At 44.1% G+C, this 25,746-nt stretch overlaps 1 protein-coding gene across 5 annotated transcripts in view; it reads right to left on the bottom strand.

Moving 5' to 3' along the window:
* LOC126235813 (pumilio homolog 2) overlaps positions 1-25,746 on the bottom strand; it is a 633,911-nt gene that overhangs the window by 569,054 nt on the left and 39,111 nt on the right. For all 5 annotated transcript variants that reach the window (XM_049944654.1, XM_049944657.1, XM_049944656.1 and 2 more), the window contains exon 3: positions 22,126-22,281. In XM_049944654.1, coding sequence (XP_049800611.1) covers positions 22,126-22,281 — 156 coding nt within the window. The remainder of the gene's footprint in view (positions 1-22,125; positions 22,282-25,746) is intronic.

Below are 25,746 nucleotides of genomic sequence, written 5' to 3'. Positions count from 1 at the left end.
ATGTCGAATATGATTGGGTTCAACTAAAAACAATAAACTGGTTGTTGGTTGGGGTAGTGAGCTTCACGTCAGTAATCAGTCTGGTGTAGTTGTACTTAATGAATTTATGAAATGAGAAATTATGAAATTCATGAAATGCAAAAAATTACTTAAATGTGCACTCACATAACAGCTACTGGAGAACACTATTTGCCTGTCTTTGAGATGCATGTCTTACCAGTCAGCCCATGCAAAATTTCTGATGCTTTAGATTGTTAAGTGCATGAAACTCTTAATGTGTGCAACTTTAAGCACGATGTTTTTCTCTGTAACATACAAATTTACATGAGCCCATGTAATCTTGGTACAACTGTGATGACAAGAGTATGGTGGCAGTCCAGTAACTTGTTACTGAAGTTGTTTTGTGATCTCCCCTACTTCACCAGAACAGTTTGCATGCTTGTGGGCCTTAGAAAGCAGCTGCAATTTCACTCCAGTTTCTTATGAGTTGTGGGCATCCCATTGTTCAAGTGATAGTATCAGATTACACGGTAGTCTCAGAGGGGCTTTGTTGACTTTCACATAGTGAATGTTGGCACTGTCCATCACAATAGGCAAATTTGGGGGAGGTATCACAATAAATGGCTTGTAAGTCATGGTACATCATTTAACAATGGCAATTTTTAAATTTGATACCACAAACATTAAGTTGCTCTGAGGAATAACGGCAGTGTCAGCTGATCCTTTGTGAATGACAATAAGGCAACCTCTGTTACACATCAGAATTTTCAGGCTGCCATGCACACCTGTTATTTTCTTTCACACTCATCTAGTGTGGTTCTGTTTTACAGATGTTTTGTCAATGAAACAGATGCTGTGCCATGGTCTCTGATCTCTTGTGTACGTCACTGCAGTCACAGTATTACTTCTCTCCGTAAGTAATTTGATGCTAATGGACATTTCAAGCAAACATCCTTTAATATTGTCCGTTGACTGTCACTAAATTCACAGCTTCGTTCATTCGCTAGTATGTACTGTATAGTCAGGAAGCATACACATCTAATATTGTGCAGCAGAAAACATTTTCAGTGAAGTCTTCTAGCTCATCTATTTCTTTCTAAGGATGGTGTTGCTTCCCTAGCAAATTAGAAGTTATGTATTTGCTAACTTTATCAGACACATTAGCTTCCCTTTATTTCCACTTCACAGTTCTCACATCAATCCCACACCACATAATTTGGCTTCTATTGCCTGGCAGATGGCAATCATAGAATGAGCACTATGTGTGGAAATGTAATCTGCTGAATCTCTTTTGAAGAAAGCATATATACGTACAAAACACTATAGCTTAAACTTGTTTGTGTAACACACGGTACTTTCCTTTTCCAACACCCGTAACAAATGCTGCAGAAGCCCGATATATAATGTGGTTGTCGGGGGACAAGCTTTACTCCTGCATTATAGTGTACCTACAGTATAATCAGTTTATCAGCGAGGACAAATGGCCGTAGACAGAGTGTGTATACTGGAAACACACAATATCCTGTTGCAGAGCACACACTAAAAATGACAGTCATGACCCCGGTGTCTGTCTCACCACACATGCCATCTGGATTCTCCCCCAACACCATTTTGTCAGCAGTATGCAGGTGGGAACTCACATTACATATCCTTGGTTCTCACCATCCACTTGGCCTTAATTTATATTAATTTTTCCGGCCTCAGCATTTCTGTTCAGTAACTACTCCTTTCTTCATTTTCTTTTAGCTTTCTGTACCTCTTACTTCCTGACCTGTCTACTTTTCCCCAGGCCCCCACCTCTACCACATACAATGCCCTTTGCTTTCCCCCTTATCAACTCATGCACAATGTTTTGTCAGTAATGCTGCCTTCCATATTAATCTGCCTTGCACCTTCAAGCTCTCAGGTTTTCAAATCTCATCTGTTGCAGTCCCCAACAATCAACTTTCCCTTCTCATTCTGTTCATTAAATCTCCCGATCTGGAGTTTTGGGTGACTTTTCTGTTAACTCTCCTCATTTCCTAAACCTCACTAGTCCTTTTCCTTCATTTGTCCCCCCCCCCTCCCACTCTTCAATCCTTCTGCCAGGAGGACAACCCACTGGCTCCAAAAGCTTGCACTTTCCCTTAATTTTTGTGAGTGTTTTCTCTTGCAGCTGCTTGGTGAGTACACGATGTATTTCCATAGAAACATCATATTACCAGCAGAATGGGTAAATATGACAACATAATTTTTCTTCTGGCTGACTCACTAAAGAGTAATGTGTTACATTAAGTAATCAAATGATGAGTTAAGCTGCAGTGTATATTCCCATGCTGATGCAGTAATCAACAACCAATAAGAACTAAAAAAACATTTATTGTTGTTTCCGAAGACAAACACATTTCAACTCCTATAGTAATACAGATTTCATGCTAGAGATGAGTGGGAATTATTTCGCGAATAAAAGGGCATGCCAGATTATTTAGGATATTGGGTCAATGTTTTATCTTTCAGGAAGGTATGAAGATATGGAACACACCAGGAGGTTCACTATTCATAATGACTGCCACTGGGAAGAAAATTATCAGGTAATACTCTGAAAAAGCTAAGAGGTGCTACTGTTTATGTCCATCAACAAGCCTATAACTCCATTATCAGTTCTTTTTGACATATTTTGGACAATGATTCTTCATCGTCATCATATGGTTCCACAGCACAGTTTGATAATATATTGACTACTGTTTTGCTCATCATACATATTATAATGCTTTGAAATTACACAACCAATAATATTTTATTCAAACACAGCAGTGAAAAACATATTTAATATGTGCTTTATGTTTGATGCACTTCTGAATACAAAATGTGGGTAGTACATCTAAATTATTTTTAAGTTAGAAAGAGACCCATCATGCATGAAGCTGGAGTAAATAAATTTTTTTACAGTTGAAGTGTATCATATTGTGCTGTACCTTAGTTCATAATAATTAATTTATTGGTGTATTTCTCATGTTCTTCTTTATACGATTATGATCACAATCAAAGTTTACACTTCTGTTAACAGCTACTTCTCACTGTATTTAGAAACAAATAAGAGATTATCTCAGATCCATGGCCATAGTTATCTATGTGCTAGTATTAACTGACACTGCTAATGATATGTTAACATATTCACAGGCAGGAGTAAGTGGCATGCATACACTGCTAGGTTGGCCTGCGTTCATGCCATGGGGTGACACATCACTTTTTAGTAAAGTGATGCATTATCCCTGTCTAGCTGACCAACAAATGATGATCGCCAAAGCGAAAGTATTTGTTATTAGTTAATATGTTTACAATTGTAAACCATTGGGAAGTTACATTGTTCATGCAAGTACAGTGGCCCTCAAGGACGCTGTTCTTCTCCAAAACGGGACTATGATAACAGTTTTGTGGTACCTGCTGGTTGAGCAGTTATTCTGCACTATGACATCTCAGCTCAGAGAAGCAGTGCATGCCATTGAGAAAACACGGATGCATGACAGTGGCACTTACATCATGAAAGAAAAACAGAGAAATTCTATTCTATCTATCTGATTGTATAGAACTATTGTTCATGAACATTATACAGGGTTAATGTCAGGTCAATGTATGCTCTCAAATTGTAAATGAAGTGTTATCTTATTTATGCTATTATAAAGAAAGATATAATGTAATTGTACTGAAAAGAAGAGCTGTCTATTATTTTGGTAGAACTGAGGATTGATTTGAGTTTCCAGAATCCAGCAGAGGTGTGCTAGCAATGGTGAAGTAGTCCACATCAACAGAAACTACACGGTTTATCTGAACGGTATTTCAAGACACAACAGTTCAGAGTAACAGCATAGACAATCTGAACGTATATACTATTTCAGACAAAGTGAACACTTCATTCTCGCCCCACGTGCACGACCCAAATTAACTCTGTACTGGAAAAACAACTAACTTTGAATAAGAAGATTATATTAAATATAAATCAAGAAGAAATTAAGAATTTTGGAAAGAAATGTCACTGCCAAATATTGCTGTTGATCTTCACAATATAGCCAATAGCACATATGTAAGACAAAGCTCATAAGGGTACCATTATCAATACCCTCACTAAATAATCAATTATAATCACCTAGTTGTCTGGGAGGTTCCAGAAAGGAACAGTTAGCACTATCAGCAGGAGGTGGGCGCATTAGATTGCACACTCTTCGGCAGAAGCTGGACAAACAGTTCAATCTGGAATGAGCAGCCGATGATGATAGTTGGGGGCGTGGCCCCACAGTCAGAACAGTTCATGTTAGTTGTAAGAAATATCTGCATTATTAATATTTTAATGAGCTGGTGAATAGAGGAAGTTATTCTAAAATGATGGAATAAGTTTTGCCAACATTTCAGCAAGGTTTCAAAAGTTATATGTGGAAGAGAGATCACAGATTATTACATGTGTCGCTGCCCTTAATGCCATATGGGAATTTTAATATAAATAAGGTGACCGTTGGTATTACAGGATATTGGAAGAAATTATACTGAGAGCCAGCGAGTAACTTTAATCATACAAATGTAATTTTCAAGTCAAATTTTACCTTGTGCTCAGAAGGAGCTAGTGCAGTGAAACTGTGTAAAAGTCAGATTAGGGACCATTTACTTGTCTCGGGAATTAATGAACTGTATTTACATAGAGCGACTTTTATTATTCCAAAAATATCACTGAAAACAGATCCCTATGAACTTAGGAAGGAGTGTTTATGTAGGTCTCAGGACACATGGTAGACTTCAATACATGTAATCACCAACCCTCTTTCCTCATTTCTTTGATATCTAAGAGAGCTGTTAAATAACAAAGGGGTAGCTTGATCGGTTCCCAGGAATTATGCCGGATAATATTGTAAAAACCGCACAATATTTCAGCGAGACAACTGCCCGCCATCTTCAGGTGCTACTGTCGCGTCGCTGAGCAGCTCGCCAATTTACATGTTGGCTTTCTAGAACAGCGGAGGCACCAGCGGGAGCATAACATAATCGAAGACCAATTGTAGACGGCATCAAATACCAGAGCCCTCTGCTGGAGAAACGGGTCACGGTCTACGGAAGCACGCCGCGGTGTGGGAAAATGCGGCTGGGAGCTTCTTAGCGACGCGACAGTAGCACCTGAAGATGGCAGGCAGTTGTCTCACTGAAATATTGTGCGGTTTTTACAATATTATCTGGCGTAATTCCCGGGAACCTATCAAGTAGCAGGAAAGCCTCAAACAGCACAATAAAGTGGCAGTTTCATGCATTAGTAATAGTGTCTAAAAAGGAATAACTGAGTTCAAAGAATTAATGAGTTGATGAATAACTAATATATAGGCTTACAATAATTGTGTCAGAAGATTGGTGCTGCTTAGGGGCACAAAACTGTAAACGTCAAAATAAGAGTTTAGAGATGATAGAGGATTAAAGTTTGCAGTATTCCACAAATCCGAATAATTTTATTCTAACAACCATTTTGTTCTGGATGGCTTTTCACATCGATATTCTTCCATAAAGAAATAAAATGAACAAGGAACAGAGTACAAGACATGAAATATACAAAGATAAACACATTACTGCAGTGAAGATACCATTATTTATTCAAATCATGTATGCTGACAACAAAACTTAATGACAGACAATCATATGACAACATTTACACTGAGTTACTGGAAAGCTTAACTGCATTGCTCATTGCTTGAAAGTACTTAATCACTCATCACTCTCATCATGAAATTGTTGGGTTTAGTGACAAGAAAATTCCAAGATGAACAGGAGGGATGTCATCTAAGAGGAACAGACATCAGCAGCTTTCTTATTTTTAATGAGTCTGGGCCCATCATATTTAAACTGAAGAATAAAAAATGGACTTTGTCTCCCATGTTTCCTGAAACTACTCTGTGCCAGATGTCATGACATAATGTTTTGATGAATAAAGATGTGGGTTTTCACATGTCACCTCCCAGTTGCATACATTCATTAGGTGTCAGCCAGATCATTAACAGTTTTCTTTCTGAGGACAAATGCCTATTTGAAGTGTCTTACCTGAAAGAAGTACTCCCTTTTCATTCTACATACAGCAAATGTATTTTTCTTGGCTGATATCTAGCAATAAAGTCTCTGATTACAGGTGATCGGTTGTTGCAGGTATTGCTAAGTGTCATGCAAATAGAATCAGCTGCAATTAATCCATATTTTTGTTGTTGTGGTGGTAGTGTCTGTTGTGAACTACACTGAATAGTCAAAGAATCTGGTACACCTGCCTAATATCATGTAGGGCCCCAGCGAGCACTCAGAAGTGCCGCAACACAACATGGCATGCACTTGACTAATGTCTGAAGTAGTGCTGTAGGGAACTGACATCATGAATCCAGCAGGGCTGTCCATAAATCCATAAGCGTATGAGGGGGTGGAGATCTCTTCTGAACAGCATGTTGCAAGGCATGCCAGATATGCTCAATGATGTTCATGTATGCAGAGTTTGGTGGCCAGATGAAGTGTTTAAACTGAGGAGAGTGTTCCTGGAACCACTCTGTAGCAATTCTGGAGGTATGGGGTGTCACATTGTCCCGCTGAAATTGCCCATGTCCGTCTGAATGCACAATGGACATGAGTGGATACAGGTTACCAGACAGGATGCTTACGTACATGTCACCTGTCAGAGTCGTATCTAGACATATCAGGGGTCCCACATCACTCGAACTGCACATGCTCCACACCATTACAGAGCCTCCACCAGCTTGAACAGTCCCCTGCTGATATGCAGGGTCCATGGATTGATGAGCTTGTCTCCATATGAGTGTATGTCCATCCACTCGATACAATTTGAAATGAGTCTAGTCTGACCAGGGAACATGTTTCAGAGTCATCAAAAGTCCAATGTTGGAGTTGACGGGCCCAGGCGAGGCGTAAAGCTTTGTGTCATGCAGTCATCAAGGGTACATGAGAGGGCCCTCAGCTCCAAAAGCCCATATCAATGATGTTTCATTGACTGGTTTGCACGCAGATGGCCCAGCATTGAAATCTGCAGCAATTTGCAGAAGGGTTACACTTCACTCATACTGAACAGATCTCTTCAGTCGTCATCAGTCCCGTTCTTGCAGGATGTTTTTCTGGCCGCAGCGATGCCGGAGATTTGATGTTTTAGCAGATTCCTGATATTCACGATACTCTCATGAAATAGTTGCACTGGAAAGCCCCCACTTCATCACTACCTCGGAGATGATGAGTCCCACACCACTTGTGTGCCGACTATAACACCACATTCAAACTCACTTAAATCTGGATAACCTGCCATTGCAGCAGAAGTAACCAATCTAACAACTGCACCAGGCACATGTTGTCTCATATAGGCGTTTCCGACTGCAGCACTGCATACTACCTGTTTACACAAGATGTTTACACATCTCTGTATTTGAATACACATGTCTATACCAGTTTCTTTGACGCTTCAGTGTAGTTTAAAAAAGTGTACATCCAAAAAGCATTCCCTTAACAAGGTATATATATTTTGGGCACATTGGTGTGACAATCAGCAGCAAGAGAAGAACAATTTTACACATATTACTGTTTTTACTACAAGACATTGGTAATCAGAAACATCAAAAAAGAAGGTTGCAAGGTAATTTTACATGCTCTGGGGCAGTTAAATGCTCGGCTAGAAACTACTAAAGCAAGCATGAAATCTCAAAGTGATGAGATACATACAAGTACAGACAAATACAGTACTGATGTAAAAAGAGTCAAAAAGAGCAAAGACAGATGATTTCAATGTTATATTAGGAAAATTGACTGCCAAAGTACACAATTGATGAGAAAAAAGATCATCAAGTCAATATGTTAGATGAATGTACCGAAAAATCCTGCAAGAGAAACAAAGAAGTAAATAAAAATTTGTTAGACTTTTTGCAATGTTGGGTATCATGGATGGTCTACACTGCCAGCTGCAAGGACCACGTCAACAAGTACCAGTACAGAAACTTCAAGTGCATGCCTGGTCAACAGGTTTGCCACATGTGGCCACCATCCTCTTGGACCTGCTTGTTTCCGCACAGTCACATGTGTGCAGGTCGGTCCACAAGTATCCTGGCACTCCACTGTATTTAGGTTGGTTGGTTGGTTGATTTGGTGGGAGGGGCCCAAACAGTGATATCATCAGTCCCACTGGATTAGGGAAGGATGGGGAGGAAGTCAGCCATGCTCTTTCTAAGGAACCATCCCAGCATTTGCCTGAAGCAATTTAGGGTAATCACGGAAAACCTCAGTCAGAGTGGCCGGACGCAGGTTTGAATCGCTGTCCTCCCGAATGCGCGAGTCCAGTGAGCTACACACTGTGCCACCTCGCTCGGTGTGTATTTAGGGCAGAGCCCAGTGGTGCCAAACCAGTTCTGGATGAACTCTCTGAGTCAATGTGACAACTGCTGCTGCAGTTCTTAAAGTCGGAGGCCCACTTGGAATCGTGCAATCAGATCTCCAATGCCCGCTTTCCCCATTGGGACTCTTTGCTGTGTGGAACAGCCAACTTAAAGATCACCAAGACCAGGCCTCTGCAGCGTGGCCAATTGTGGACTCTGATTTTTGGGCCATCGTCGTGTTATGTTATTAAATTTTCAGTTCCTACTGAATACATAATTTGTATTTTGTTCTTCAGTTTGGCCTTCTGTCAATTAAGCATACATTGTGTATCTGTTTGCTGTGACCCAAACTACATAGTGAACTCCCAATTTTGTGGCGTAAATCAAGCTCCAAGAAGGAGACTTGAGTTTCTGTATACTTCATGGGCTGTAACATCTGGGCACCTCCATCAGTGTCAGATACAACATTTGGCAATGAGGCATTTGGTTTTTGTGGCCTCCATTTCCACGTGTGTGCTTGCCCCAGGTGGACGGCATGTTTTCATGTGTTTTTTAAGTTTTGAGTGAACTGGCATTAGTTCCTCATTCAAGCACTACTTGTCTTATGAATGTGACCACCCAAGTTTTACTGCTTCTACAGAACATGCAACAGGCTCACGACTGGTGTTAGAGAAGATGGCTGTCATCAACAGGACACTGCTGAAACTTTCCAACCACCCATCATGTTCTGACTCGTTAGTGAAAGGATTCCAGGCTGCACCCCTGCCATTCCAAGCGTCTAACAAGAAAATCAAGCCATGGACCAACTGTGTGACCCATGTTGCACAACACTTCCTGGCACATCATACTAGATATTCAGCAATGTGCATTCTTTTTGGCCCACAAACGCCCTGAAGTGTACCAACTACAGCATTAGCTCAATCTAGATGTCTGACCTCACGCCCTGCTTATGAATGTGTAGTCACGCTAAACAGACTACTCTGACTCGTGCACATCACAGTCAGGTGTCAAGTTTTTTGGCTGCCATAAGTGAAATGTATAGTCATATAGGAAGTGGATACCAAGGTTATAAGGCCTTTTGAGAGATTGCCATTTTGAATGGGCAAACCATCAGTGCAAGCAGTCTTACACAGCATAATTGGTTAAGCATATGATTCTCTTCCACTCTCCAGATGAAGGCCTCCAGAATGACCTCCTCAAGACCTCATTAAGGCCTTTGAACAGTCAATCCGGTCTCCAGCAGCACTGTGGGACCACTCGCAGGCATTTGCCACCTGCCTAACTTGCCAAACACAACCTCAGCCCCAGCCTCTGCACCAGCCTGAGTATCTGACCACCAGCGAAGACATTATGGGCAGACAAAGGTCCCAGCTATTGCCCTCCTGCAGCAATTGTTCTGTAACCCATCAGCAACACTACTTTCATTAATTCAAATGCACAGCCTGCCGGAAAATAAGACACAGAACTGAAATCTCCCAGTCACCCACCGAACCCTCAGAATTCCAGCTCAGATGGTATTGCACATAGAAATGTAGAACACATTTCCAAGCATACCAATTGCCCCACAGCACAGCACATGTATCTTGGAAGATACTGCAGGTGTTTATTGTCTTGATATCCTACGTGTCCCACCATTCTCCCTATCTCTGACTGACTATTAACTTTAACAGTGGTTAACAATGAGGTCCCATTGCTGTTCCAAATCAATACCAGAACCTTAAAAACCACTGTCGATTGAGAAACATACTGCCGCAAGCACTCCCCTCTTCTACAAATGTTTGCTCATTTCAAAAGCCCGCCAGAACACACAGACCTGGACAACAGCTGCTAGGCTGCGCTCCTAATATCTGAGAGTGCTGCTGTCGCTGCCTCAGTGCTCAGTGTGGGCCATGCCCCATGCAGCAGTCTATTGGCACCTGTGGCCATGCTGTAAAGCTAGCAGCTCAGGGGCCCAGACCTCACTCATGTTCTGGCTGCACTCTCATATTTTTCATTATATGCAGTGTTGTAGTTTGATTCTTGATACTGCAATGTCTAGGATCTCACTTCGGTTTACTCTCTGGACTTTTCATACTTTTGTGTTGTCTTCATTGTTCACCCATCACTGTTGTTGTCATTCCATGTGGTTTTTGGTGACTCAAATGTCGATGCCCTCGGCAGATTGGCCAGTATCTTTTGGTTCCAACCAAGCCAGCACACTGCCTCCAATGATGGGTGCTGTTCCTTTCAGGGTATCATTAAAATATCCAGTACTGGCCCATGGCTCAACATGAGAATACAGATATCCTATCAAGACTTTTACTGGGGCATTACCCTGAGTTTGACACTGCCCCAGAAGTCTTGTTTTCACATGGCTGCTGAAGCAAAGTAGGTGGTAGTGAGTCTGCCCTTGGATGCAGCAGTCACTGCCCGTTGGTCATCAGAAGAGCCCTTTCTCTGGTAAGGGAGGCAATTATCAAAACATGGTTGGCCAGCAGACTGCAAGAACCTAGGCCAACCAGACATGCAAGCACATTGGTGTCATTGGTATGAGCTGTCTACTCTCAACGGCATCCTTGTGCTTCAAGGGGACAATCGTTACACCAGATCGATCATTCCACAAGCTCTCTGACACTGCATTTTGACTCTCTCTCACAAAGATCTTTGGGGAATGGTCCTCACCAAACACCTGACTTGCTAACATTTCTCCTTTGAGAGATGTCAACAAAGATACTGCCCAAATGGTAGCGGCACCGTGATTTATCAAGCATGCAAGAAGCACCAGTCAGTCAGTAATTTGCTTCACCAGTCTTGCTGTTATCTAGATATTGCCAACCCCTATTTTGGGCTACTTCTGGTCGGTCATCATCAATGTAGGCAGCAGTTTTCTGTTTGCTTCACAGATGACCTCTACATTATCCACAAAAACAATCCAGGATTTATCTCATGTTTTTGCAACTGAAGGGCTCCAGAAGCTATCATGATACAGAAGAGCCCACAGTTCACATCAGCAGAATATGGTAGGTTTTGTTTGGAGAATGGTATGTCACTGAATCATAGACACCATTCCACCATGTTTCCAATGGTCTAGCAGAGAGGTTTTGTCCACACATTCAGGACAAAAATGAAAAAGTTGCACCATCACTACACTTTTGACAAAGTGCTCACTTTGGTTTTGGCCTCCTACTGCTCCTTCCCACAGGAAGGATCTATTCCAACCAAAGAATTGAACAGCAGTTGCATCACTCACGATTGTCTCTAATCCATCCTACCACTCTCCACTCCTGTCCCCAGCATTCAAGCTGTTACTGATGCTCCCTCCAGGATGAAATCTTGTCATTAATGTTTTCCAAGATTGCCAACACTGGATAGCAACTCCCATAATGCACCATTTATGCAGGGCAATGGTTGAAGGTCAACTCCAGGATGGTTCCTGATGCAGAAAACATATTCAGATGTGCCCTCGCAAGGCATCAACATTCGGACCGGAAAACTCCCACAATTTTTTGTTCCAGAATTGTACACTTCAACACCCAGGAGCACTGACAGTGAACACCAATTACCTCCGTTTCCAGTTTCATGGCGCCCACGTAGCAAAGAGACCAGCTTTACTGTGGGTCTGCTACTTACTCCCATGGGCATGTCACTGCAAACACTCACAGGCAGCAGAGCATACTGCTCCACTCTTACCCTGCTATCCCTCCTCCCCTCTGCCCCAAACTGCTTCCTTCTACCACAGCCGATTACCGCTCAGGTCAGACACAGCACAGTCTGCAGTCAGGTCCCAGCAGGTGTGTGTGTGTGTGTGTGTGTGTGTGTGTGCGCGTGGCGAACGCATGCGCGAGCGCGCGTGCGTGTGTGTGTGTGCGTGTGTGTGTGTGTGTGTGTGTGTGTGTGTGTGTGTGTGTGTGTGTGTTTTATATTTTTGGAAAGAGGATTTTTTTTTCCGAACACTTAAATGTTTAGCAGTCTTTTGCATTGTGCCTGTCTGCAACTCAACACCTCCTCTATGGGGTGAGTAGAACTCTATTCCTTTCATATTATTGTTATTCCATCCTGGATTTTCCAGGGCTTGCACTTTTTGAAAATATATTTAACCCCAATTATGTCATCGCCTTCAATCCTCCTCCTGCAACACTGGTCATGTTTCTGACCATTATGGTAAATTCCTCTACTTATTTCATCAAAGGTAACATTTGAAATTATGTGCAGCAGCTATAGATTCTGGATTCAAAATAAAACTTCTTTCCTCAGTTTTGTTGGAAGACTTGAGGTATTAATCTCCTCCTGTGGCCAATTGATGCTTGTTACTACCAATTTTAATTTTCTTGATTTGTGTCCTACAATTGTGTTCACTGTGTCTTGATCCATGTCTTTTATAGTGGAAGTTTTCTATTTATGAGTTTTGCATGGTGGCCATCAAACTGCCCCCCCCCCCCCCCCCATGTGATTTTCATAAAATCACTGTAGAGTGGGATATTTACATTAATGGAACAGTTGCAAGTGAAATTGAAAGTAACTGTAATAATAAAATTCTGAAGTACATAAAGAGTTCACCAGAAATCCTAGTAACAGATACTAGACAGATAGAGAGGATTAATAGATTTAAATATTTGGGCGGTATGATTCAAGAAAATAGCTTACAAAAAAAATTGCTGTACGTGAAAGAGTACATTTACAACAAAATATCTCTGCCTAGAAATCTGAAATTATAGCACCACAACACAGCAACCAGAATGTCTCTATGCAAGTGAATAGATAGTACTGAATTACAAATTACGCAAACGTGAAGTCCTAGAAGGAAGAATCATTTTAAAAACACTCAGACCACTAAGAAACACAGAGGTATTGAAACTAAGAAGTAATGAAGAAGTAGATTGCAACATAGGGAAAACATAAATGAGATGTTACAGAAGAGGCAACTGCTATATTTTCGACATTTATACAGAATGAATAGTAACAAGTTGACAAACAGATTTTTAAATATTTTGGGACAAGAAGTCAACTATAGCCGGGGTTCAAGAAGTTAGAAAAGATTTGGAAACAAACAATGTAAGTGAAAGAGATGCAACAGAGAGAGAGATTTTTAAGAAGAAAGTATTAAAAATGGAAGGGTTCCAAGGCAGAAGAAGACAGGGTCAAAATGGTCTGAGGAGAGAAAAAGGATACATAGTGAGAAGATGAAATAATACTGGAGGAAGAAGAAAGAAGGAACTTAGGAGGAAGCAATGAAATTGGCATGTGCTCCGTATATGACCCAATGGAAAAAAGAAAAGAAAAGAAGAACTTTGACGTACCGTCACATTCTAACCACAATTCTGTCCAAATCCGAAAGCAAGATCATGAATGAAGAGCAGTATTTATCACTGAAAGCACATTTATTACTGATATCAACATACAGACATAACAGAACTCAACTCCTAGATGAAGAGTGCTGCTATTTATACAAACATCAAATATTACAGAAGCTGAGTTGCCTTGGTATATATTTATTCCAACTTTATTAGTCCATCTCCCTCCCCTCCCTCTCTGTCCATCTTCTCCTCTTCCCTTTCTCTGTCCATTTCCCCCCTTCCCCTCTCTCTGTCCACTCCTCCCGCATTCTCTCCACACATTTTTACCCTGATCCCAATAGGAGGTTCCTGGTTCTTAACCCACAATATTTCTTCCCAGATAGTAATTAATGTACGTACAAAGTTATCTGGAATCAGTCCAGGGGTTTAAGAGGAGCTTTTTACCTGCATCTTTGCCTGAGTACACATATCACATATATTTGAGATATTTCACCTGAAGTTCCAGCAAATTTTACCCTGCAGTTTCCTTCTCAGACAGCTCAATGTTTATGGTGTCATACCTCCTGAACTATGTGTCATACAATGATATATTTTTGCAGATACATGCTGTAGTATATGGGAACACTGTCTGCAAAGTGTGTTGTTAATCCAGTTAGCAGTAAAGAAGCAATTAAAACCTCATGCCTGATGGGGCAGTTGAATTGCACGAACAGTGAGAATGTAATAAGCAACAAAGTGTTTTCCATTTCTCATTTTGTGGGGGGTGTGAGCGAGAAAAAGTTTCGTAAAGATTTGAAATTATGTGTGGAATTTATTGCAAGTCACTAAGTACTCTCATTTTCAAATATTGGATTAATTTAGTCTGGCTATATGCACAGGGCGAGCTACTCTACAAGCAAGCAGCATGGCTCATGGCATTTCTCCGTCCTCTGGAGAAAAATTGACCTTTTCTTTTAGAAGTTCTCACTAGAGCTGATTACAGCACCCAGGAACTAGATCTTGACAAGGATCCTCTTTATAGCAACGTCAAAGTATCATCATGTTCTGGTCACATTGTCCCATCTGCTTCATTATGATGAATGTCAAAGGTAGCTCCTGCCATCGAAGTTTCACTATTGTCAAGCATGCCTTCAGTTTCCTTGAATTAGAAGTCTCCATCATCAATCTGTGCCTCAGGACTGTAGTATGGCTTCATATGGAGGCCATGAATGACATCTCTGCACTCTTCTTGATGATGGTTTATAATCGTCAACTTCGTATGTGACGTCCAATAAGTAACAAAGGATATGATGTGACCCAAAGTAGAGTTTTAGCAACTTTTCCAGAAGTGCCACTTTCCACACAGGTGTAAAAACACATACGAAGGATCCCAGGATGCATCTCACTGGACTGTGCTTGGGATTATAGTATTATTGGTCCTTCCCCTGGGTATCCAGAGTCCATACACCAGCTGTCTTGCTTCTTCGGTCCTGGTGATCAGGCGTTTCACTTAATAACACAGGATATCATCCAGCTGAAAGGGGACATTTTATCCATTGCTATACTGGCCTCACAACTGTGGAGGAAAAAGAATTGTGTGAAGTCTTTAGTCTCTTGCTACTCTGTGCATGCCACAAAGAGGAGTACTGTATACCAATCTGTATTCAAAACCACCGTACATCGAGAACATGTCTGCCAATACATTATTTAATCATTCTGGGAGGCTATTCATCTATGACTGGTGGGCAGATGCCATCCTGTGGGTGATGTCAAAACATTTTTCAAAATGGTTCAAATGGCTCTGAGCACTATGGGACTTAACATCTGAGGTCATCAGTCCCCTAGAACTTAGAACTACTTAAACCTAACTAACCTAAGGACATCACACACATCGAAGCCCGAGGCAGGATTCGAACCTGCGAGCGTAGCAGTCGCGCGGTTCCGGACTGAAGTGCCTAGAACCGCTCGGCCACCGTGAAGATTTTTCCACCATCAGACACCATCTCCTAGCTTCAAAATGTCTTCTACATGGAATATTGCAATATCTGAAGCTACAGCAGTTGGCACAACATTGGTGACAGCATAACTGGTAAGGTAGTCAGTACAAACTGTCATCCATTGATTCCCATCTGTTGACTTTGGAAATATCCCGAATAAGGTTGATGTCAAATTGGTGGAATGGTGCTGTTGTAGGTGGAATTGGTAATCGAGATGCCCCGGAGATAATTGCCTCATGCCCATGAAGCCTGTCAATCTGACAGAAACTTCAGGCTAATCAGCCAGAATTGAGAATGGTGGTCACAACAGTGAATGGTTAGCCAAATACATACAGATGGAACTTATTCATAGCTCAAACAACTGCAAGGCACTATTCCTTGGTTGTAGAGTAGTTCTCCTGTGACTTTGAGAGTATTCTGAAACCATTAGCTATCACTTTTTTGGCACCTTCCTGAATTTGTACTACAGCCGTATCTATCCCTTAACTGCTAGTGTCCATGTGAATTCCTGCCTCAGCATTATTCTCAAACCATGCTTGGCCTGGAGAAGATGTTAGTGCCTAAGGAGGCAAAAAAAAAAAAACCTTTCTTACACAGTGTCTCAGAGAAATTTGTTGTCTCCTTCCAAACAAAGAGGCACTTTTTCAGACTCTGACAAAGGGCCTGCAGTCTGAACACACTTCAACACTGTTGTCAGGCAGCTTATACATTCTTCAACTGTCTTTCAAAACACAACAATGTCATCCAAATAGCAAAGACACACTGTGATTTAGTGTTGAAGCAAGTTGTCCTTGATACTTTTGAAGGTGGCTGGAGATGTAAATAGTCAAAACAGCATAACTTTGTCAGATGTTATGAAGACAGTCTTCTTCTGGCCAGCTTCATCACCCTTGATTTGTCAGTAACCTGGCTGCATGACCATAGCTGAGAAATACTTAATGCTCATTTCAGGCAATCCAGTATGTAATCCAACACGTGGCCTTGGGTTGACATGTTTTTTCATTATTTTGTTCATCCAGTAGTCAACACAGAAATGCCAATTGCCATCTTTCTTCTTCAAATAGACCACAGGAGAGAAGCAAGGACTCAAAAGGTTCTATAATGTCATCTGGCAGCCTCACTTCCACTTCCTCCCAGATTACCCATAGTTCAACAGATGACACCCTACACAATTGCTGGCTAATTGGTGGATGATCCTCAGTGTTGATACAGAACTTTGCCATTCACTATATGGTCTTTTCTCCATTCCTGATTTAAAAGCATTGTCGCAACACAGCTTTGTCGGTGTTCCTCAGTCGGGCCAGATGCCAATAGTGACTCGATAGTAGCTTCCTCCACTACACTGTTTGCGAGCCTGAGCAGTCTTTTGCAATCAACAAAATCTTCACAGTTTAACTGAACATCTAGGTCAACAACAAGAACTTGTCTTGGTGATGGTGAGATAAGGTCTTCAACATCAAACACTTGTCCAGAGCAATATTTGTTATGTGTGCTTGCTGAAATAGCTTTGTCAATCCGGACCTCTGATCTTCCACAGACTATGACTATTAATGACGCCTACAAGAAGACCCACCTGAGGACAACAGTATGAGTAAATTCTGTTATAAAGTCTGTGTTCTCTCACTGATAATTTTTCTTCCGTTACATGTTCCTGCTGGCATGACACATTTCACATTTGCGACAACAGCACCGCCTCTTTTGTATCACGGAACGCACACTTCCAATTATGATAAGCTTTCGACATTAGAGATAAAGGAGGCTTAGTCTACTAATGACAGATAAGTTGGCCACTAACGATGATGTCAATGACATTTCCTGATATCTTGGTAACTGTCGTCCACAGAGAATTTTCAGCAACAGTGGTCTCACCTCCATGGATGGTCACCTTCCTTAGGTTTCTGAATTTGGTGGCTAAAGGGGCTTCGTATCACAGGTCAACCATATTCGTCACCAATTGACTGGCACAAGTAGAACTGTTGTGATGATTGGCATCTAGCAGCTTAGTAGTCGTCAAATAGTTGTCTTCTTTCTCTGCTGGAATGTGCAATGAATCCAGGGCATCCACAGTGGAAGCAAACTGGTAAAAATGCCTGAATCAGAATCAATCCCCCCCCCCGCTCTCTCTCTCTCTCTCTCTCTCTCTCTCTCTCTCTCTCACACACACACACACACACACAACACTACAGTCTCTGGCTGTCGAGGCCAGACTGTGTCTGGTCTTGGCAGAAAGAGACTGTGGTCACGTGTGAGAGTTGCACTTACATGCGCTTTTGTGTGTGTGTGTGTGTGTGTGTGTGTGTGTGTGTGTGTGTACGAGGAGCTATCCAAAGCTTTCGGGACTGGTGCTGCCATCTATTAAAAACCTTACCTTTGGAATAATGGTCACCACACCCACAAAATAGTTCCAATCCGCACGTACACACTGATCCCAGTGCTTCTGCCACTGGTGCTTATCACCGACAGCGATGCTTCTTGAATCCTCTCTAGAATGTCGAACCAACGGCCTTTCAACTTGAGTTTCAGTTTTGGGAACAGCGCGAAGTCAAAAGGTGCAAATCTGGCAAGTACGGCGGGTAGGGTACAGCCGCCATGTTGTTTCCTGGTGAGCAAGGACGTGTGACAGGGTGCATTGTCATGATGCAGCAGCCAGTTCTCTTGATGCCAAAGTTCCGGCCATTGTCGCTGCACGTTTTCACGGAGCTATTGCAAAGTGTCACAGTAGTACGCGGAATTCACTGTTTGGTTGGGTGGAATGAATTCTTTGTGCACAATTCCCTTGGTATCAAAGAAAACAATGATCATGTTCTTCACTTTGCTCTTCACCTCTCTCGCATTTTTGGTTCTTGGAGAGCCCAGGCTCTTCCACTGGGAAGATTGTTGTTTTGTCTCTGGGTCATAACCATAAATCCAGCTCTCGTCGCCGGTGATAACTTGTGACGTGAAGATTAGATCATCAGATTCAGTCTGACGAATCTGTGCACACTTCAACACACTGTGCCTTCTGATCTGCAGTCTAGATCCTTGGCACAAATTTTGCGGTGGCACGATGCCTGCCCAATTCATCAGTCAACATTCATTGACATGTCCCATAACCAACACCCACTTCATCCGCAAGATCTTGAATGGCTCGACGCCGATCCGCACAAACAAATTGTTGAAGTTTGCCAACAATGTCTTGCATTGTGCGGCTAACGGGTCTTCCAGTGTGAGCATCATCTTCAACATCTGTATGGCCAGCCCTGAACCGAGCATGCCACTCAAACATGGCTCATGCTCTGCCCCTCAAACACTTGTTGAATCATTGCAAGGGGCTACATAGCACTTTTCCCAAGATTCGCACAGAATTTGATACACATGCGCTGTTCTGTTCGCAGATCCATCGTAAAATCGCCACACACCAAACACAGAGTATTACGGAAATCACTGTGGACATGCAACACGTCCTCCCAACAGAATGCCACTCCCCACACTGACTCATCAGATATGCAGCTCTCGCCATCTAGCAATACAAAGATCTACTACTCCTACTTTCCAGATGGCAGCACCAGTCCCAAAAATTTTGGATTCCATCTCGTATGATTCGGATGAAGGCCTTTTTGGCTGAAAGCTCTCTTATTATAATGATGGAGGCTGAACAGATTAATTAAAATTTGTGCCACGGCTGGGACTTGAACCCGGGTCTCCTTGAACCTCGGTGTCTCTGGTGTGCTAGCCATCACCTAACCGTAGCAGTACAGGTAACACAGCTGCACGGACTACTCTAGTCCAATGACCTCCCCAGCACATGAACTTCAATTCCTATCTTCAGCTTATTTTCCCCTTCTTCTATTGCCGAAACTCTGGTATTGGAATAGCGCCCTAGCTTTGGACATATTGGAGAGTCCTGGCTGTGGCACAAATTTTAATTCATTTCTTCAGCTTTCATCATTATCATGGATACAGTTGAGACTCATATATCTCAAGGAAAATTTAATTATATCAGATCGATAAAAAGCTTACGTGTTTGACAGGCTTTTTGTTGTGTTTATCTACGACTCAGCATCTCTGCTATATGGTAAGTGGTAATCTATCCTTTTCATACTACTCTCATATATATGATATGCAAGCAAGAATATTTAATTGAAGTACTTAGTATGTATGTTAGTAGGAATAACGTGTTGTTTAAACTTGAACAGCTGTCCCTCAATAAAACTATTGATCTTAATGAAATACACTCTCTCTGCAGCACCAATAAAAAGTTGATACTGAGTCTATTGCTTCCGCAATGTAAAGATTTTATGTAATCTTGATCATCTTGAGTTCCAAACATGAGTCTTGTTAATAGGAAACCACCATAGATGTACTGCTACACATTTATTATATTACGACGAATTCCTAAGTGTGAGCACTACAAGGGGGAAGTGAAGAAACACCAATGACTCACAAAAGAAGGAAAATGTGGCAGATAAGGTACACCATGCAAAATCCTGCCTAAGAAAAGCACACGACACTTAGGACACTAGATGAACTCCTGGCCTAGGAACAAGACAAATATCAAGAAGCAAAGCAAAGACTAAAAGCATCAGAAAAATGCTCTAATGCAGTTAAAATGCTGCATAAATTAATTTTCATTTATACTTCTGAGTAAGAAATATGTATATTTTAATATGATTATTGAAAAGTCCTTGATACAAGAGTTAAAAAAAAAAAAAAAACGATATGAGGAAGATAATTATCCTAACTCAGCTATTAACTATCACTCCATCACAAGAGACCCGTTGGGACATGAAACACAACACCTGTAAGCTGAGTGTAGGGAGACGAAGCGCACATAACTTTCTTCACAATTGTTTGGTTCAAAGAAACTAGTGTGTCCGTGGGATCAATTGGTATGGCCATGGTACTGCAAAATGACAGTTCTACAGACACAACTGGGGGGGGGGGGATGGAAGGAAGGAGAAGGGGGGGGGAGAAAGAGAAAGAGAGAGAGAGAGAGAGAGAGAGAGAGAGAGAGAGAGAGAGAGAGAGAGAGAGAGAGAGAGAGAGGGGGGGGAGAGGGGGAGAGAGAGAGGAGGGAGGTGGAGGGAGGGGGGAGGGGGAGAGGGAGGGATGGAGGGAGGGGGAATAGGGAGGGGGAAGAGGGAGTGGGGCGGCGGGAGAGAGGGAGGGGGGGCGGCGGGAGAGGGGGAGGGGGGCGGCGGGAGAGGGGGAGGGGGGCGGCGGGAGAGGGGGAGGGGGGCGGCGGGAGAGGGGGGGCGGCGGGAGAGGGGGAGGCGGGCGGCGGGAGAGGGGGAGGCGGGCGGCGGGAGAGGGGGAGGCGGGCGGAGGGAGAGGGGGAGGGGGCGGCGGGGGAGGGGGAGGGGGCGGCGGGGGAGGGGGAGGGGGGCGGCGGGAGAGGGGGAGGGGGGCGGCGGGAGAGGGGGAGGGGGGCGGCGGGAGAGGGGGAGGCGGGCGGCGGGAGAGCGGAGGGGGCTGCGGGAGAGAGGGAGCGGGGGGCGGGAGAGAGGGAGCGGGGGGCGGGAGAGAGGGAGCGGGGGGCGGGAGAGAGGGAGCGGGGGGCGGGAGAGAGGGAGCGGGGGGCGGGAGAGAGGGAGCGGGGGGCGGGAGAGAGGGAGCGGGGGGCGGGAGAGAGGGAGCGGGGGGGCGGGAGAGAGGGAGCGGGGGGCGGGAGAGAGGGAGCGGGGGGCGGGAGAGAGGGAGCGGGGGGCGGGAGAGAGGGAGCGGGGGGCGGGAGAGAGGGAGCGGGGGGCGGGAGAGAGGGAGCGGGGGGCGGGAGAGAGGGAGCGGGGGGCGGGAGAGAGGGAGCGGGGGGCGGGAGAGAGGGAGCGGGGGGCGGGAGAGAGGGGAGCGGGGGGCGGGAGAGAGGGAGCGGGGGGCGGGAGAGAGGGAGCGGGGGGCGGGAGAGAGGGAGCGGGGGGCGGGAGAGAGGGAGCGGGGCGGGAGAGAGGGAGCGGGGCGGGAGAGAGGGAGCGGGGCCGGAGAGAGGGAGCGGGGCAGGAGAGAGGGAGCGGGGCATGAGAGAGGGAGCGGGGCATGAGAGAGGGAGCGGGGCATGAGAGAGGGAGCGGGGCATGAGAGAGGGAGCGGGGCAGGAGAGAGGGAGCGGGGCAGGAGAGAGGGAGCGGGGCAGGAGAGAGGGAGCGGGGCAGGAGAGAGGGAGCGGGGCAGGAGAGAGGGAGCGGGGCAGGAGAGAGGGAGCGGGGCAGGAGAGAGGGAGCGGGGCAGGAGAGAGGGAGCGGGGCAGGAGAGAGGGAGCGGGGCAGGAGAGAGGGAGCGGGGCAGGAGAGAGGGAGCGGGGCAGGAGAGAGGGAGCGGGGCAGGAGAGAGGGAGCGGGGCAGGAGAGAGGGAGCGGGGCAGGAGAGAGGGAGCGGGGCAGGAGAGAGGAGACACAGTGAGAGGGGTGAGGGGGAGAGGGTTGGAGAGGGAGAGGGAGAGAGAGAGAGAGAGAGAGAGAGAGAGAGAGGGAGAGAGGGGGGGGGGGGTGAAGGTTGTTCTTCCTTGTGTATTTTAAACAACACATTGCACAAAATTCCACTCACGTCAATACTTTCATCTCCCAGTGCCCAGCGAGGATGCTGTTTTGTGAAAGGTGGCGGTAAGGGAAAATCTGGATCTGAATGTGGTCGCTGGAACATGTAACCGACCATTGCATCATCCTGGGATCTTGCCAACTGTGGTCTACCAGTCTCTGGAGCCTGAAATTTGACAGTAGATGGTCAGTAATGGTTATAAATAAAAGCTATTAACAGTTAAGTGAAATCATTTGCAGGAGTACATATTATTTATAAGCACATAACAATGTTTCCTTTACATATGCCTATACTTTGGCCACTGTGATGAGAGAAAAACAATGCCAAAAAACCACGATTCTTTATTCTGATGTTTCCCTCTGGACATTCGAAGGTTTTTTCTTCTCCCACCATGCCTCTCTTTTTGGGAGGGGTAATGGTGTTAAAGACAATGCACAAAGACAATAGTGTTTAATATTCTATTAATGACAAATTCATTAGAAATGAGATTCCACACAAGACAGCATACAACACAGCAGCCAACAGCAGTGTAGTTAACCCACTACTCAAATGAAAATAACTGATTCAAAGTCTCCATTCAATAAAAAAAAATACTCTGACATGCAACACAAGTAGTATTTAACAATCTTCCTCCATAAATGTTATCCAATTGGAAATATTAGCATAAAGAGTATGATTTGCAGTATTTCTTGATTTCTGAAAAGCATTTGACTCAGTACCATACCTACAATTATAGTCAAAATTAGGATCATATGGGATATCAAGTGAAATTTGTATGGAGCATGTTATCTTGGATGTTTGAGTCATTGTCAGATGTACGAGTAACTTCGGGTGTGCTCCAGGGATGTGCGTTCGGATCCTTACTGTTCATGTTGTATATTAATGACCTAGCGGACCATATTAATAGTAAAATCAGGCCTCTTGCAGAAGTATCTATAATGAAGTACTACCTAAACGAAGCTGCAAAAATATTCAGTTGATAAGATTTCAAAGTGGTCCAGAGATTGGTAACTTGCTCTAAATGTTCAGAAATTTAAAATTTTGTTGTTCACAAAGCGAAAGAACATAGTATCCTATGACTATAATATCAGTGAGTCACTATCGGAATCTGCCAACTCATACAAATATCTGGGGGTTACACTTTGTGGTGATATGAAATGGAATGATTACACATATTCAGTCAGGGGTAAAGCAAGTGGTAGACTTCGGTTTATTGATAGAATACTGAAGATGTGCTATCAGTTTACAAAGGAGATTGCTTACAAATCACTCATGCAACTGGTTCTAGAATATTCCTCAAGTGTGAGACCTGTACACAATAGGACTAACAGGGGATACTGAATGTAACAGAGAAGGGTCACAGGTTTGTTTAATCCATGGGAGAGTGTCACAGAGACACTGAAGGAATTGAACTAAAAGACACTTGAAGACAGATGTAAACTATCGCGACAAAGTCCATTAACAAAGTTTCACAAACCATCTTTAAATGATTACTCCAGAAATATATACTGAAGAGCCAAAGAAACTGGTACGCCTGACAAATGCCGTGTAAGGCCCCCACAAGCACACAGAGGTGCCGCAAAATACGTGGCATGGACTTGGCTAACGTCTGTAGTAGTACTGGAGGGAATTAACACCATGAATCCATACGAGTATGAGGGGGCGGAGATCTCTTCTGAACAGCACGTTGCAAGGCATCGGGAATATGCTCAATAATGTTCATGTCTGGGGAGTTTGGTGGACAGCGGAAGTGGGTGTGAACCCTTCACCACCTTGGCTCTGTGAAGCGGCCCATGTTAATCTTGGCCTTCATTCACTTCCTAAGGATAGTACTCCAGCCTCGGTCTATCGCCTTCAGTTTCACGACCTTCGCATGGAACTTAGCGCTAGTACCTTTGTATAAACTGATGGCTCTTGGACTGACCGTGGGGTCGGGTGTGCTTTCGTCATTGGCACCCGTATCTTTCGATATCAACTCCCGGCACACTCCTCAGTATTTACAACCGAGCTTTTCGCCTTGTATCAGGACACAGAGTACATCCAGCGACACAGCCTTCCCAGTTGTGTCCTCTGCTCAGACTCACTCAGCGCCCTCCAAAGTCTCTGTGCACTGTACACTGCTCATCCTTTAGTGCAGTGGGTCCAGGAAAACTCTCACTTGCTCACTCTTGGTGGAGCCAATGTCATGTTTCTGTGGGTCCCTGGTCATGTCGGTCTGCGAGGAAACTAGGCTGCTGCCAAGGCTGCAGTCCACTTACCTCAGCCCACGAGTACCTCTGTTCCCTCCAATGATCTCTGCATTGCCATCTGTCAGGTGATGGTGTCTCTTTGGCATTGCCAATGGTCCTCCCTTCACGGGAATAAGTTTCGGCTTATTAAGCCTCTTCCGGTGCCTTGGACAACCAACTCTTGGCCCTCCCACCAAGAGGAGATTATTTTAACTTGGCTGTGTATTGGGCACTGCCTTTTTGGCCATCGTCATTTGCTCAGCGGGGCTGCCCCACCACTTTGTGCGCATCGTGTCCAAATGTTAACTGTCCACCGTTACTTGCTGGAATGCCCTTTTTTTACCAATTTACGTTCCAGCTTGGGTTTGCCATCTGATTTATCAGCCGGTGTAGTGAATGATGCAAGGGCTGTCAACCGCATTTTACTTTTTATCCGCCGAAGCAATATGGCGAAGGCCATTTAATTTTTAGTTTTGAACCTCCATTTTTCTATAGTGCTTTTTAGCCCTTTTTCCATGTGCCTTGTTTCGCTGTCTCCTATTCTGTCCATTGGGACTGACATATCGTCATTTCCCTCGTCTCTATGTGTTCTGTAGTTTTGACTTGGGTGCATATGACATCAGTTGCTTTTTGCGCCCTGAAACAAAACAAAAAAAAATCTCCCTTGGCTTATCTTTCCAGTCTCCCACCACCTCCCAAAGTCCCACTGTCCGACCACAGAAGAGTATTCCCCTTGTAACTCAGTACCACCCAGGACTGGAGCAGCTGAATTACATTCTCCGCCAGGGTTTTGACTACCTCTCTTCGTGCCCTGAAATGAGAAATGTCCTGCCCGCTATCCTTCCCACCCCTCCCACAGTGGTATTCCGCCGTCCACTTACCCTATGCAATATACTTGTCCATCCTTACACAACTCCAGCTCCCAATCCCTTACCACCTCGTGGCTCGTACCCCTGTAATAGACCTAGATGCAAGACCTGTCCCATACATCCTCCCTCCACCACCTACCCCAGTTGTCACAAACATCACTTATCCCATTAAAGGCAGGGCTACCTGTGAAACTAGTCGTGATCTACAATCTAAGCTGCAACCACTGTGGTGCAGTCTATGTGGGCATGACAACCAACAAGCTGTCTGTCTGCATGAGTGGCCACCATCAAACTATGGCCAAGAAACAAGTGGATCACCCTGTTGCTGAACACGCTGCCCAACATGATGACATCCTTTATTTCAATGACTGCTTCACAGCCTGTGCCATATGGATCCTTCCCACCAACACCAGCTTTTCTGAATTGTGCAGGTGTGAAATTTCCCTACAATACATCCTAGGTTCTCATAACCCTCCTGGCTTCAACCTTCGTTAGTCCCCCCTGCGGGTTCGGGGGTTAGAATAGGCCCGCGG

This window comes from Schistocerca nitens, chromosome 2 (genome assembly GCF_023898315.1).
Source record: "Schistocerca nitens isolate TAMUIC-IGC-003100 chromosome 2, iqSchNite1.1, whole genome shotgun sequence".
NCBI lineage: Eukaryota > Metazoa > Arthropoda > Insecta > Orthoptera > Acrididae > Schistocerca > Schistocerca nitens.
This window is presented reverse-complemented; position numbering and strand designations above follow the sequence as displayed.